The sequence below is a fragment of the Hylobates moloch genome, unplaced genomic scaffold, assembly GCF_009828535.3.
Source record: "Hylobates moloch isolate HMO894 unplaced genomic scaffold, HMol_V3 SCAFFOLD_17, whole genome shotgun sequence".
In the NCBI taxonomy this organism is placed as follows: Eukaryota; Metazoa; Chordata; class Mammalia; order Primates; family Hylobatidae; genus Hylobates; species Hylobates moloch.
In genome coordinates, this window is record NW_026652292.1 from 29,602,821 (window position 1) to 29,615,837 (window position 13,017).

A 13,017-nucleotide genomic window follows, 5' to 3' on the forward strand; every position below is an offset into this window, starting at 1 on the left:
GCACAGTGCCTCGAGCGCTCCAGAGGAGGAGCGGTTGGATCTTTCAGCGCTCAGGTTGGAGGGGAGCGTGTGTCGTACCCGGGGGACCTACCGGGAACGTTTTGGGAACGACAGTCCCTTTATTTAGGTACCTGGTTTAGCAAACAAAGCCCCGAGAACGCTTTGGGGATGCTTTCCAAGCTTTGTGACACCTCCAGAAGTTGAACCGTTCCCTCGCCTTTGGGAGCAACAAGTTTCACTTTCCTGTTGTCAGTGCGCTGACAGAGGGTCCGTGAGCTGGGACACTGTGACCCCGGCACCGCTGCGATTCCAGCGCAAACCTGCGTGGCCCAGCGGGAGGGGGCTGGCGCGGGGCTGAGGAAGGCGGGGTGTAGGTGACTCCCGGGCCAGCCGGGCACACCAGGTCCACGATGGAGCCATCTGCACTGGGACCTTGGTCCTTGTTCCCTGACCTTGCGCCGAGGGACCAGGAAGGTCAGGCAGGTGCTCGCCCCGCGTCGGTGCGTCAGGAGGGAATGTGGCCAGAACGAGAAAGGTGAGAGCAAGCGGCACCTAAGGATTTTTGCACCGAAACCACAATTTCTAGAACCATCCCTTTCCCCCAGTCCTGTTTTTTTTGCAAGGTGTGTGTGTGTATGTGTGTGTGTGTGTATATGTGTGTGTGTGTGTGTGTGTCTGTGTGTGTATGTGTGCGTGCGCGCGCGCATTTCTCTACTTTAAAGCACGTTTCCTTTTTTAAAGCCAGGAGCTGGAGAGCGTGGCAAGGGAAAGGCGGGGATCGCAGAGGCACGCGGCGTGGTGGGGGCTCTTGCCGGTGCAGACGTGGGCGATTTCAGCTTTGAGGAAAAGGCAGAGGGCCGGCGGGGAGTGGTGGTTAGGGACAGGGGCGCGATGGGTAGTGAAGGGGTGCAGGGAGGAGCCCTGATGTAAGAATGTTAATGAGAGACTCCCCCAGCCCAGCCCCCACGTCTCCCCACCCCCACCCACCCCACCCGCTGGAAATACAAGCCCGGCCTCGGCGCGCCATGTGTGGTAACACGCTCAGCCGCTGCCACGCTATTTAAACGCCGGCTATGGATCCAGGAACCGGCGCGAATCAATGAGATCAAATGCGAGGGAGATGCACCGTCAATTACAAACACTTGGACAAGTCTAACTTTTTTTTCTTCTACAAAAACGCTTTCAAAAGCAACTTTAGCAACGCCCAAATAAGAAGCCACCTCTAAGCAAAATAGTATATGTATAAACGGAGGGCGAATATATACAAGTGTATATATATGTATATTACAGACGCACAGGTTTACACCCGGTGAACTTTTTCTTTTTTTTTCTTTCTTTCTTTTTTTTTTTTTTAAGAAAAACTAGTGACATTGCAGAGAAGGACGCTTCCTCTCTATGTTTTGGCGCATTAGTGAAGGGGGTACTCTGTTTTGTTAAAGCGCCCAAGGGGGCGCAGGGACCTTGGAGAGAAGAGTGGGGAGGAAAGAGGAAGGGTGGGTGGGGGGCAGAGGGCGAGTCGGCAGCGGCGAGGGCAAGCGCTTTCTTGCGGCACGATGCCGTCTCTGCTGGTGCTCACTTTCTCCCCGTGCGTACTACTCGGCTGGGCGTTGCTGGCCGGCGGTGGCGTTGGTGGCGGCGGCGGTGGCGCGGGCAAAGGCGGTAGACGCCAGGAGAGAGAGGCGCTGCCGCCGCAGAAGATCGAGGTGCTGGTGTTACTGCCCCAGGATGACTCGTACTTGTTTTCACTCACCCGGGTGCGGCCGGCCATCGAGTATGCTCTGCGCAGCGTGGAGGGCAACGGGACGGGGAGGCGGCTTCTGCCGCCGGGCACTCGCTTCCAGGTGGCTTACGAAGACTCGGACTGTGGGAACCGTGCGCTCTTCAGCTTGGTGGACCGCGTGGCGGCGGCGCGGGGCGCCAAGCCGGACCTTATCCTGGGGCCAGTGTGCGAGTATGCAGCAGCGCCAGTGGCCCGGCTTGCATCGCACTGGGACCTGCCAATGCTGTCGGCTGGGGCGCTGGCCGCCGGCTTCCAGCACAAGGACTCTGAGTACTCGCACCTCACGCGCGTGGCGCCCGCCTACGCCAAGATGGGCGAGATGATGCTCGCTCTGTTCCGCCACCACCACTGGAGCCGCGCTGCACTGGTCTACAGCGACGACAAACTGGAGCGGAACTGCTACTTCACCCTCGAAGGGGTCCACGAGGTCTTCCAGGAGGAGGGTTTGCACACGTCCATCTACAGTTTCGACGAGACCAAAGACTTGGATCTGGAAGACATCGTGCGCAATATCCAGGCCAGTGAGAGAGGTGAGCAGGGGCGCGTCCCGGGCCCCGGGCCCTAACCCAACCGCTCTCCGCGGCTCTCCCTGCACACCCGTCCACTCTGCAGACCCCACTCCCTCCCTGCGGCGCTGAGGTCGGGTGCGCTCGGGCACTCGTTCAGGTATGCGCTGTGTGGCTGCGACAACCTTTGACGACCGCCCATCGCGGTCGAGGGGTGTACGTAGAGGGTCCCAGGGAGGTGAAGGGGTTGGAGGGGAGGGCGTCTGAACCCGCAGCTCCTGCGTGCCCAGGTCCAACAGGTGCTGTCAAACACTTGGATGTTTTTTCTTCCCAGTTTCCACTTTGCCAGCGCCCGGCTGGTGATTAGGGGGCGCACTCCCAGTGCCTGGCTCCATCCAGGGTCTGAAGCATCCGAGGCGGAAAGAACCTGTTCCCCAGTCCTTTGCCAGCGTGCGCCCCCACTTAGTGCGGAAGCGTCCGCGGACGCCTCGCAGCCAGGCGTCGCCACTTGGCTCGCCCGCTCTTGGGGTTTCTCTGACTGTTGTTTCCACAGACCCCAGGTTTCTTTTAAAGGCTTGTTGAATCGCTCTTCTCATTCCTTTCATTTCCCTTCCAGCCCCTTATAAACGAGCTTCTGTGGTTTCCACCAAAAATGGCCCTGTGTGTCTGAATTCTGGCGACACTCACTTCTCCCGGCGTGTTCTGCAACGCAGTCTCTAATGCGCCCAGAGCTAAGCTTTGCGGGAGTGCCTTTTGAAGAAACGGGCGCTGAACCTTCTTTCCACCTGTCCCCCAAGTTTTCTCCATGGGTCTTTGGGTGTTGGAATAAAACCCAAACTGGACAAAGAGCTCGAGGCTGAGGATGGTGGCTATGGCTGCGGGGAGCGGGTGGACGCGGACGTGTAATCGCCAGTGTGGCCCATTTTACTGTACGGTAGAATCTTAGGGAAGGCGGGCTGAGATGCCAGCATAGCGCCCATCCCTCCTCCCTCCAGTCGGGGATTAGGAGCACTGCGATGAGGGAATCCCGTCTCTGCTCCCCCTCGGCGCTCACACGCCTGGGATGTGAGTGGTGCAATCCCGGCAAAGCTCCCCGAGACCCCAGTGCCACGCGGATGAGACCGAAAGGGAGCGGAGTTGAGCCAGGCGCCGGGCTAGTCCACAAGTTGGCATGGCCAGGCACCTGGGCGCTGGTCGTAGGGGACAGCGCAACCTGAAGCAGAGGGAGAACAGGTGAGAGTGGACAGAGAAGCCATCGATAATGGCGCTGCAGTCACCGCCTTGTCATCTTGGCCACCTCGGACTCACCCTTTAGAGCAAAGAGGCGAGAGGTGTTTGACAGTGGGAATGCATGGCCACATTTTGAGCTCTCGAACTCCAGGCTGTCTGTGCCGAATCCCTACCAGTCAAGCAGGCCGGGCGCAGGCTTTGCCGATTATGAAAAAGGGCACGTGTGTCCAACGGCTGCGGACTTGCCACGCCTGCCACGCCTCGGCAAGGAACCCACATCTACACTCCCAAGTCCCAGTCGCCGGGTTACTGCAGCCTCCAGGCGGGTGTCTGCGCCCCGGGCTGCTATGGCTCCGGGAACCTGCTTCTCCAGTTCTAGGCTTTCGAGGGCTAGGCGCTAGAAGTCAGAGATTTCCCAAGGCGGGCTGGGGCTGGGGGTGTGTCCCCCTACGGGCGAGATCCGCGGTTTGCTGACTCGTCCGTAATGCGACTATCCTGTAGATCCCAATGTCAGCGGCTGCCCCGGCGCATGTGGCCTGGGATACAAAACCAAGGGCATGTGTGAGACCAGAGGAGGGCAGATCGCGGCCCCGGGGCCCCTCAGCCTCACAGTGGCGGCTGAGGCCTGGGGCTGGGCGGACAGCAGTGCCCTGGTAGGCCTGGGGACTGGTGCGCCCCGGGCTTCTGAGGACTAGGGCTGCAGTCAGCTGCTAGGAATTATTTTTTAATTCCAAAAGCCTCATAGACGTTCCGAAGTCTGTTTGCTTTTTTTTTTTTTTTTTTTTCCAAGTTTGCATTGAGGGGTGAAAGTTTGCTTAACTGACCTGTATATTTTACAAGTGATAAGGTTAGGATTTTACAATTCTTACTCTAAAAAGTATTTCAACAGTGACCTGGCAGATATTTAGAAATATGAAACAGAACAGTTTCTCCTCTAATCGTCCTCCAATCGCCTCTAATCGCCCTTCCACCCCGAAATTCCTTACACTCAAGAGAGAAAGTTGCTTGATAACAAAGCTCTCTTAGGGGACCTTTTACAAACACATTGAAGTAACACAGTTACTTTACCGTAAGCAGTTAATGTATTAAATAGGGCTTCAGTACATGATCGCAGTTAAGTTTCTGGCTCAGTCACCGGCTGGGGGATCTTGGACTGCTATGAAACCTCTGTACCTCGAGCTCCTTAGGTAAAGTGGGGGTAGTCAAAGCACCCACGTCTTTGGGGAACCGGGAGGGTTAGAGGGGCTAACCCAGGAATGCCTGGGAGCAGTGCCAGAAGAATAAGAAGTGCTCAATAAATGTGCGGTTTCATTGTAGTTATTATTTTATATATGATGATAATCATCTTTGCCCCAAGGGTGAGGCCATGGGAAAGAACCCTGGGCTGAGATGCAGATGCCTCTAGATTTCGCTGGCCTCCTTATGTGAGTTTTCTTCTCTGTGAAACCATGTGTGGGGTGAGAATCAGGCCTCTTGAAACTGATATTCTCACCCAAGTGTGAAAATGCAACTGACAGTATTTTTGCTTTTGAAAATTCCCTATTAAGCATTATGAATTAAAGTAGAGAGAGTTCCTCCCTCTTTTGGTGAGAACATTGGTATTACTTTCTTTTTGGACTTAAGTTTCTCTTTAAAACCAAATCACAAATGTTTGAACAAGTGAAAAACTGACCGTGCCAGCGTCTCAAATAATAATGTGACTAAAATTTCACATGGCATACTGTAGAAAGAAAAACAAAGGGGCATCAATTATTCCTTCATTTTAAGGATTTACCATCTAAGTCAATAATGTAAAGTCTTTTTTTTTTCCTGTCATGTCTTTCGCTAATGCCACTAAAATAAACAGACCTGAGCAGATATTATTTTTAAAAACAATTATCTTTATTTAAAATAGATTCACTTACACAGCCAGCTACTGCCCTCAATATTCCACACACTTAACAATAAATTTGGTTTTAAAAAGACAGGCTTAGAAATAATTTTTTCAAGCAATAAAAGCCAGTAGTTGTTTTGTGGATGCACTTTATATGATGCAGAACTAGAAGTGTGCTAACGCAAATGTTTTTATGTGAAGAAGTGTAGTTTTATCCTTTTAGTTATTAGTATGTCATTAATCTGGGCCTGCATAATGACTGTATAACATTATACAGTTGGTAGAGATAGAGATAACAGTATTTAATCAATACAAGAGTCATTTATTTTTAGAATTAGTCTGAGGTAAATGACCGAGTGGTCAATCAGCAGCATTTTTAAGGAAAGAAGCCATGATAAGTGTAAAATAACTAACACAGCAGGGGAAAAAAGGAGCTTTGTAGGCTGCAGTGTGGAAATCCTAAAGGCCTTTGGAGTAGATGGAGCTTTATGAACAACAGAAATAAAGATGCAATCTCCATTTTGCAAACAATATCCATTGCTATGGAGTGTAGAAACAGCCAGAGAGAAATCTTTTTTGAAAAAAATTAGGTTTACTTTTTACCAAAATTTAGTTCTACAGCTATAGAAAGTGAGGAAACTACACAAGGTTTATGAGGAGAAAAACATTCCTGTCTCCTACTCTCCATTTTTCACTCTCAATTTTTGTTAGCTGTTCCTGTAGGTATTGGCCTTCGTATGTCTTAATAACATGCTACTTTTTTTTTTTTTTCAGTTTTAGGTCTTATCTCTTGGAATCCCAGTGGAAGAAAATTCTCTTCTTGATCATTCTACTGCCTGTTAACCACACATGCAAGCTTTCCTTCCAGTCATCTTTCCAATATGGTTGTGCCAAAATTTTTCTCAGTAGGCTGAGGCAGGAGGATTGCTTAAGTCCAAGAGTTTGAGGCTATGGATTGCCCTATTTGAATAGCCACTGCATTCCAGCCTGGGCAACATAGCTAGACCCCATCTCTCACACAATATTTTTTAGTTAGTCAAGTATTCAGTATAAATATTATCATTACTTTCTAAATGATATTTAAGGTTAAGTCACACAGGATCCTATGTTGACATTTCCTTTTTTTCCCCTACCTATTTTCCATGGAGTTAAAACAGTCTGTTTTTGTTTATTTGCTTAATTTCCTATGGATTTATAATTAAATAATCTAATTATTTATTTTAAATCTCCTGAGTTTTTTTTATTATTATACTTTAAGTTCTAGGGTACATGTGCACAATGTGCAGGTTTGATACACAGGTATACATGTGCCATGTTGGTTTGCTGCACCCATCAAGTTATCATTTACATTGGGTGTTTCTTCTAATGCTATCCCTCCCCCAACCCCCCACCCCCCACCCCCGACAGGCCCCGGTGCGTGATGTTTCCCGCCCTGTGTCCAAGTGATCTCATTGTTCAGTTCCCACCTATGAGTGAGAACATGTGATGTTTGGTTTTCTGTCCTTGTGATAGTTTGCTGAGAATGATGGTTTCCAGCTTCATCCATTTCCCTGCAAAGGACATGAACTCAGCCTTTTTGTGGCTGCATAGAATTCCATGATGTATGTGTGCCACATTTTCTTAATCCAGTCTATCATTGATGGACATTTGAGTTGGTTCCAAGTCTTTGCCATTGTGAATAGTGCCGCAATAAATATACGTGTGCATGTGTCTTTATGGTAGCATGATTTATAATCCTTTGGGTATATACCCAGTAATGGGATTGCTAGGTCAAATGAGAATTCTAGTTCTAGATCCTTGAGGAATTGCCACACTGTCTTCCACAATGGTTGAACTAATTTACACTCCCACCAACAGTGTAAAAGTGTTCCTATTTCTCCACATCCTCTCCAGCATCTGTTGTTTCCTGACTTTTTAATGATTGCCATTCTAACTGGCATGAGATAGTATCTCATTTTGGTTTTGATTTGCATTTCTCTGATGACCAGTGATGATGAGCATTTTTTCATGTGTCTGTTGGCTGCATAGATGTCTTCCTTTGAGAAGTGTCTGTTCGTATCCTTTGCCTACTTTCTGATGGGATTGTTTGTTTTTTTCTTGCAAATTTGTTTGAGTTCTTTTTAGATTCTGGATATTAACCCTTTGTCAGATGGGTAGATTGCAAAAATTTTCTTCCATTCTGTAGGTTGCCTGTTCACTCTGATGGTAGTTTCTTTTGCTGTGCAGAAGCTCTTTAGTTTAATTAGATCCCATTTATCTATTTTGGCTTTTGTTACCATTGCCTTTGGTGTTTTAGTCATGAAGTCCTTGCCCATGCCTATGTCCTGAAAGGTATTGCCTAAGTTTTCTTCTAGGGTTTTTATGGTTTTAGGTCTAATCCATTTTGCATTAATTTTTGTATAAGGTGTAAGAAAGGGATCCAGTTTCAGCTTTCTACTTATGGCTAGCCAATTTTTAGGTCTAATCCATTTTGCATTAATTTTTGTATAAGGTGTAAGAAAGGGATCCAGTTTCAGCTTTCTACTTATGGCTAGCCAATTTTCCCAGCACCATTTATTAAATAGGGAATTCTTTCCCCATTTCTCATTTTGTCAGATGGTTGTAGATGTGTGGCATTGTTTCTGAGGCCTCTGTTCTGTTCCATTGGTCTATATATTTGTTTTGGTACCAGTGCCATGCTGTTTTGGTTATTGTAGCCTTGTACTATAGTTTGAAGTCAGGTAGCGTGATGCCTCCAGCTTTGTTCTTTTTGCTTAGGATTGTCTTGGCAATGCCGGCTCTTTTTTGGTTCCATATAAACTTTAAAGTAGTTTTTTCCAATTCTGTGAAGAAAGTCATTGGTAGCTTGATGGGGATGGCATTGAATCTATAAATTACTTTGGGCAATATGGCCATTTTCATGATATTGATTCTTCCTATCCATGAGCATGGAATATTCTTTCATTTGTTTGTGTCCTATTTTATTTTATTTTATTTTCATTGAGCAGTGGTTTGTAGTTGTTGAAGAGGTCCTTCACATCCCTTGTAAGTTGGATTCCTAGGTATTTTATTCTCTTTGTAGCAATTGTGAATGGGAGTTCACTTATGATTTGGCTCTCTGTTTGTCTGTTAATGTTGTATAGGAATGCTTGTGATTTTTGCACATTCATTTTGTATCCTGAGACTTTGCTAAAGTTGCTTATCAGCTTAAGGAGATTTTGGGCTGAGATGATGGGGTTTTCTAAATATACAATCATGTCATCTGCAAACAGGGACAATTAGACTTCCTCATTTCCTAATTGAATACCCTTTATTTCTTTCTCCTGCCTGATTGCCCTGGCCAGAACTTCCAACACTATGTTGAATAGGAGTGGTGAGAGAGGGCATCCTTGTCTTGTGCCAGTTTTCAAAGGAAAAAACTGCTTCCAGTTTTTGCCCATTCAGTATGATATTGGCTGTGGGTTTGTCATAAATAGCTCTTATTATTTTGAGATACATTCCATCAATACCTAGTTTATTGATAGTTTTTAGCATGAAGGGCTGTTGAATTTTATCGAAGGCCTTTTCTGCATCTATTGAGATAATCATGCAGTTTTTATTGTTGGTTCTGTTTATGTGATCAATTACATTTATTGATTTGCGTATGTTGAACCTGCCTTGCATCCCGGTTATTTTCTAGGTATTTTGCACAATTGCCACTCTGGGTTCTTCAACGTCCTCCTGGGACTTCCATCACCTCTCTGTTGAGCTAGATCCCTGTGTGTTTCTCTTTTTTGATTATGTTTTTGTTTTGGTGGAGCACATCCTCCAAGAGCTTTCTGAGAAAGGATGAATAAGGCCTAAATTTTGAGAGGGTTTGTGATTGAAAAATTTTCATCATACCTTTACACATAGTTATAGTATTCTAGGTTGGAAATAATTTTCCCTCGAAATGTGACAGTATTGCTTTACTGTCTTCTAAATTCTAACATTGCTATTAGAAAGCTGGAATCAGGTTGGATTCTGAACTTATAGTTTGTTACTTTGCTTTCCTGGAAATTTTTAGAATCTTCTCCTCTTCCTTGTGTACTCAATAGACCTCTTTTATCCAGAAACTCATATCTTTTAATTCTGGGAATACTTCTTAAGTTATTTCTGTGATAATTGTATCCTTTTCATTTTCTCTATTTCCTCTTTCTAGATTTTTTTCCTATTTGGATGCTAGACCTCTTGGATTGATCTTCTACTTTTCTTACCTTCTATTTACCACCTATGTTTTTTTTTTTTTTTTTTTGTAATTCATCTTGTTTGGATATTTCCTTGGCCACTTTTAAAGTTACTGTTGAGTTTTTCATTTTTGGTGTCACATTTTCAGTGTGCAGGACATGGCATACTCTGCTTTGCTTCCATGCAGTGATATCCCTCTTTTCCTTCTAAATTTATAATTAACTGGAAGATGGGTACAGTAGCCAGATGGAGAATATGAATATATCCTCATTATTGATAAAAGCAGTTGAACATGGATTTAGATCTGTTTCCAAAAGGGCCTGCTTGCTATTACTTCCTCCCAGAATTAGGCAGGAATATCTATTAAATCACATATAGTGCTGTTTAGCTGCAAATCTCCCCTGCTAACTCATGACAATGTGGCAAAAGAAGCCCATGATATGTGCTTTCTGCAAACAGCCACAACCCAAAGAAGAGAGAAGAAAAGACTGAGCCAGCATACTCAATTTTAGGCTCAACAATCAGACATTTCACTTCTTTTCCTCTTGTTGGGGGTGAGGGGAGGGTAAATGAAAGCACATTGAGAGATGAGAAATGTTAGCACATTAGAGGTTTCTCCCAATGAAGACTTGAGATTTTGAAAATAAGTATCTCCCCAATTCAGGGATACTACCTGGAATGTTTGTGATTCTCTGAATTGACTTCTATAGCTACCTCTTTGCATTTCTCTCTGCTGTTCTTATAGTGATTGCAAGAACATGATGCAATAGTGAGAAGCCATTTACAGATGTCATTGTGAGAACCGGATGATGGAGGGTGGCATGGAACATTGAAAGTTCTTTGGCAAGGAGGAGAAAATAGAGTAGAATGAAGAAAAGTCTATACATAAAGTTACAGTTACACCATCATTCCCTCTTTTAGAATTTTAACAATGTGACCCAAAATTAATATTTATATATTAACTATACTGAGATACAACAAAAACTGCCTTAATTAACCTCTACTTATGCAGGTCGCAGGATTAGCTGATGTCCTCTGTTCTCTATAAATCTTATCACCTGTTGGTAGGTGCTGGCAGCTAGTATAGTTCTCCTGAATATGCTGCACACTTCTCATACTTCATACATTTTCTAAGAGTTGTCCCCAAATCTGTTGTTGCTGGTTGTGTTTATTATGATAAATATGTAATTTAATTAGTTATTATATAAATGGATGAAACATAAGCAGGAAAAGAAAGCTATTTTAATTAAAACTATTCTAAACCTTTTGATTGTATAAAGGCAAGTTACTAAAAATACTTGCTGTTCAATTAGGCATGAGTGAGACAACCCTAAGAGATTGGGGAGCATCATAAAAATCTGGGATCATGCACTTTGACTACTTTGCAACTGTCATTAGGTGCTTGCTCCAGTTTGAACTGAAACTGGATGATAATGTGCATTATGGGTTTGGTTTATTCAAGAAAGACAATGCTCTGCTCATGAACTTGGAAATTAGGGCTTCCTTTTGAGTCTTAAATCACATGGCCAACACAAAATGGATAAGATCTAAAATAATCAAAATCTGCTTAGATAGACACAGTGCCACTCTATATCTCTCTTGCTCAGTCTAAGTGGCTGCTAACATTTACAGAAAGAATGTAGGCTGGGCGTGGTGGCTCATGCCTATAATCTCAGCACTTTGGGAGGCCCAAGGTGGGCTGATCACTTAGCCTGGTCAACATGACAAAACTCTGTCTATACAAAAAGTATAAAAATTAGCTGGGTGTGGTAACATGCACTTGTAGTCTCAGTTACTTGGGAGGTACTGAGGTGGGAGGATCACTTGAGCCCAGGAGATGGAGGTTGCAGTGAGCTAAGACTGAGCCACTGCACTCTTGTCTGGGTGACTGAGAATCTGTCTCCAAACAAATGAACTAGCAAACAAAATAACAACAACAGAAAACAAAACAAATAATGTGTCCATCAGAAGGATTTGGTGGTGGTGGGGTGTGTCTTAGTTTGTTTTCTGTTGCTATGACAAAATACCACAGACTGGGTAATTTGTAAAGAAAAGAAGTTTATTTAGCTTATGCTTCTAGAGGCTAGGAAGTTCAATAGCATGGTGCCGGCATCTTGTGAGGATCTTCTTGCTGTGTCATAACACTATGGAGGGCATCACACAGTGAGAGAGCAAATGTGTGCCAGCTCAGGTCTCTCTTCCTCTTCTTCTAAACTGCCAGTGCCATCTTAGGGGACCCAATCTGATGACCTTATCTAATCATAAGTATCAACCAAAGGCCCCATCTCCAAATACCACCAACAAATAATTTTGAGAATTAAGTTTCCAACACATGAAATCTGGGGGACACAACCAAACCATAGCAGGAAGAGAGAGAAGGAGATGGGCCAGGAATGTAAAAATAGAAAAAAAAGTGCCACAGAGGCCAATGTTTAGGGAAACTTCAGGCAAAGTTTGGGAAAACTTGTCCTCTGGTCCTTGGACCCTGCCTGTTTGGTCCTGGACCAGATATATCTCTTAGATGGTTGCCTAGGGTCATCAAGTCCTGGTGCCTTTGACATCTGAATCTTCTACTGGCCTCCTTGATTCTGATTTCATCCTTACTTGCATCCTACTGCTTATAATTTGTCTCTTCAGTTAGCATGCTCGGATACAGGGCATGTTGACACAAATATATTCATAACCATCCTGGACCTCATTGAATTTAAACAGTATGCATTTCAGATTACCTATACATATCTGAGTTAGGTTATTGGAAACTTGCCCCTAAGCAATGACTCTACTCTCTATATGTTGACAGAATCAGGTTCTGCATCTTGGGACTGAGAGCCAGACCCTGGACTATGATCACTTGATCGAAAAATGATGAGGGATGCTTGGTGGCCAGTCAGCCAGAACTTCCTGGAACCTCCTGGAGACATCCACTCTTGGAATCCACATTCTTCAAACTTGTCCAGCCTCAGTCCCTTGTTGAATGTTTTATGGGACACTTTGGCTCTTTGTTCATTTAAGAGGCTAGAATCAAATCAGAGGTAAAACAAGGGTCTAAGTCATAACAAATAATTAGAAGTTTCTTTGAAAACTTTCTTACTGAGGCATCTTGGAATTGATTATTTATCCCAAATGTATACCTATACTTTCAGGCAGAAACCACACCTACTCCCATAGTTGTAGATCTTTAAGAATTTTGTATTGTTTTAGAAACTTTTTCTCTAGAGCTTTTATGCTGTACACCGAGCCCTTTTGGGGTATGAAATGTCAGAGTCATGATCTAACACTGAATTAACGTGCGCAGTAAACTAAATATCAACAAGAGCCCAACCTCCATGCAGGTTGCCAAGGCCGCTTTGGCATAGCCTGAAGTTTGTTTTATGTCTTTCAGCACCCATGCTTTTACAAAGAACATACACATCTTGGAGGGCTGGCATGCATCGTGATAATGC

The 13,017-nt window shown here is 45.0% G+C and overlaps 1 protein-coding gene across 2 annotated transcripts in view; it reads left to right on the top strand.

Annotated features, from left to right (window-relative positions):
- Window positions 1-1,088: 1,088 nt before the first annotated feature.
- Window positions 1,089-13,017, top strand: part of NPR3 (natriuretic peptide receptor 3) — an 84,985-nt gene continuing 73,056 nt past the window's right edge. For both annotated transcript variants that reach the window (XM_032135738.2, XM_032135739.2), the window contains exon 1: window positions 1,089-2,310. In XM_032135738.2, the coding sequence (XP_031991629.1) occupies window positions 1,554-2,310 (757 nt within the window). In that variant the 5' untranslated portion in view covers window positions 1,089-1,553. The remainder of the gene's footprint in view (window positions 2,311-13,017) is intronic.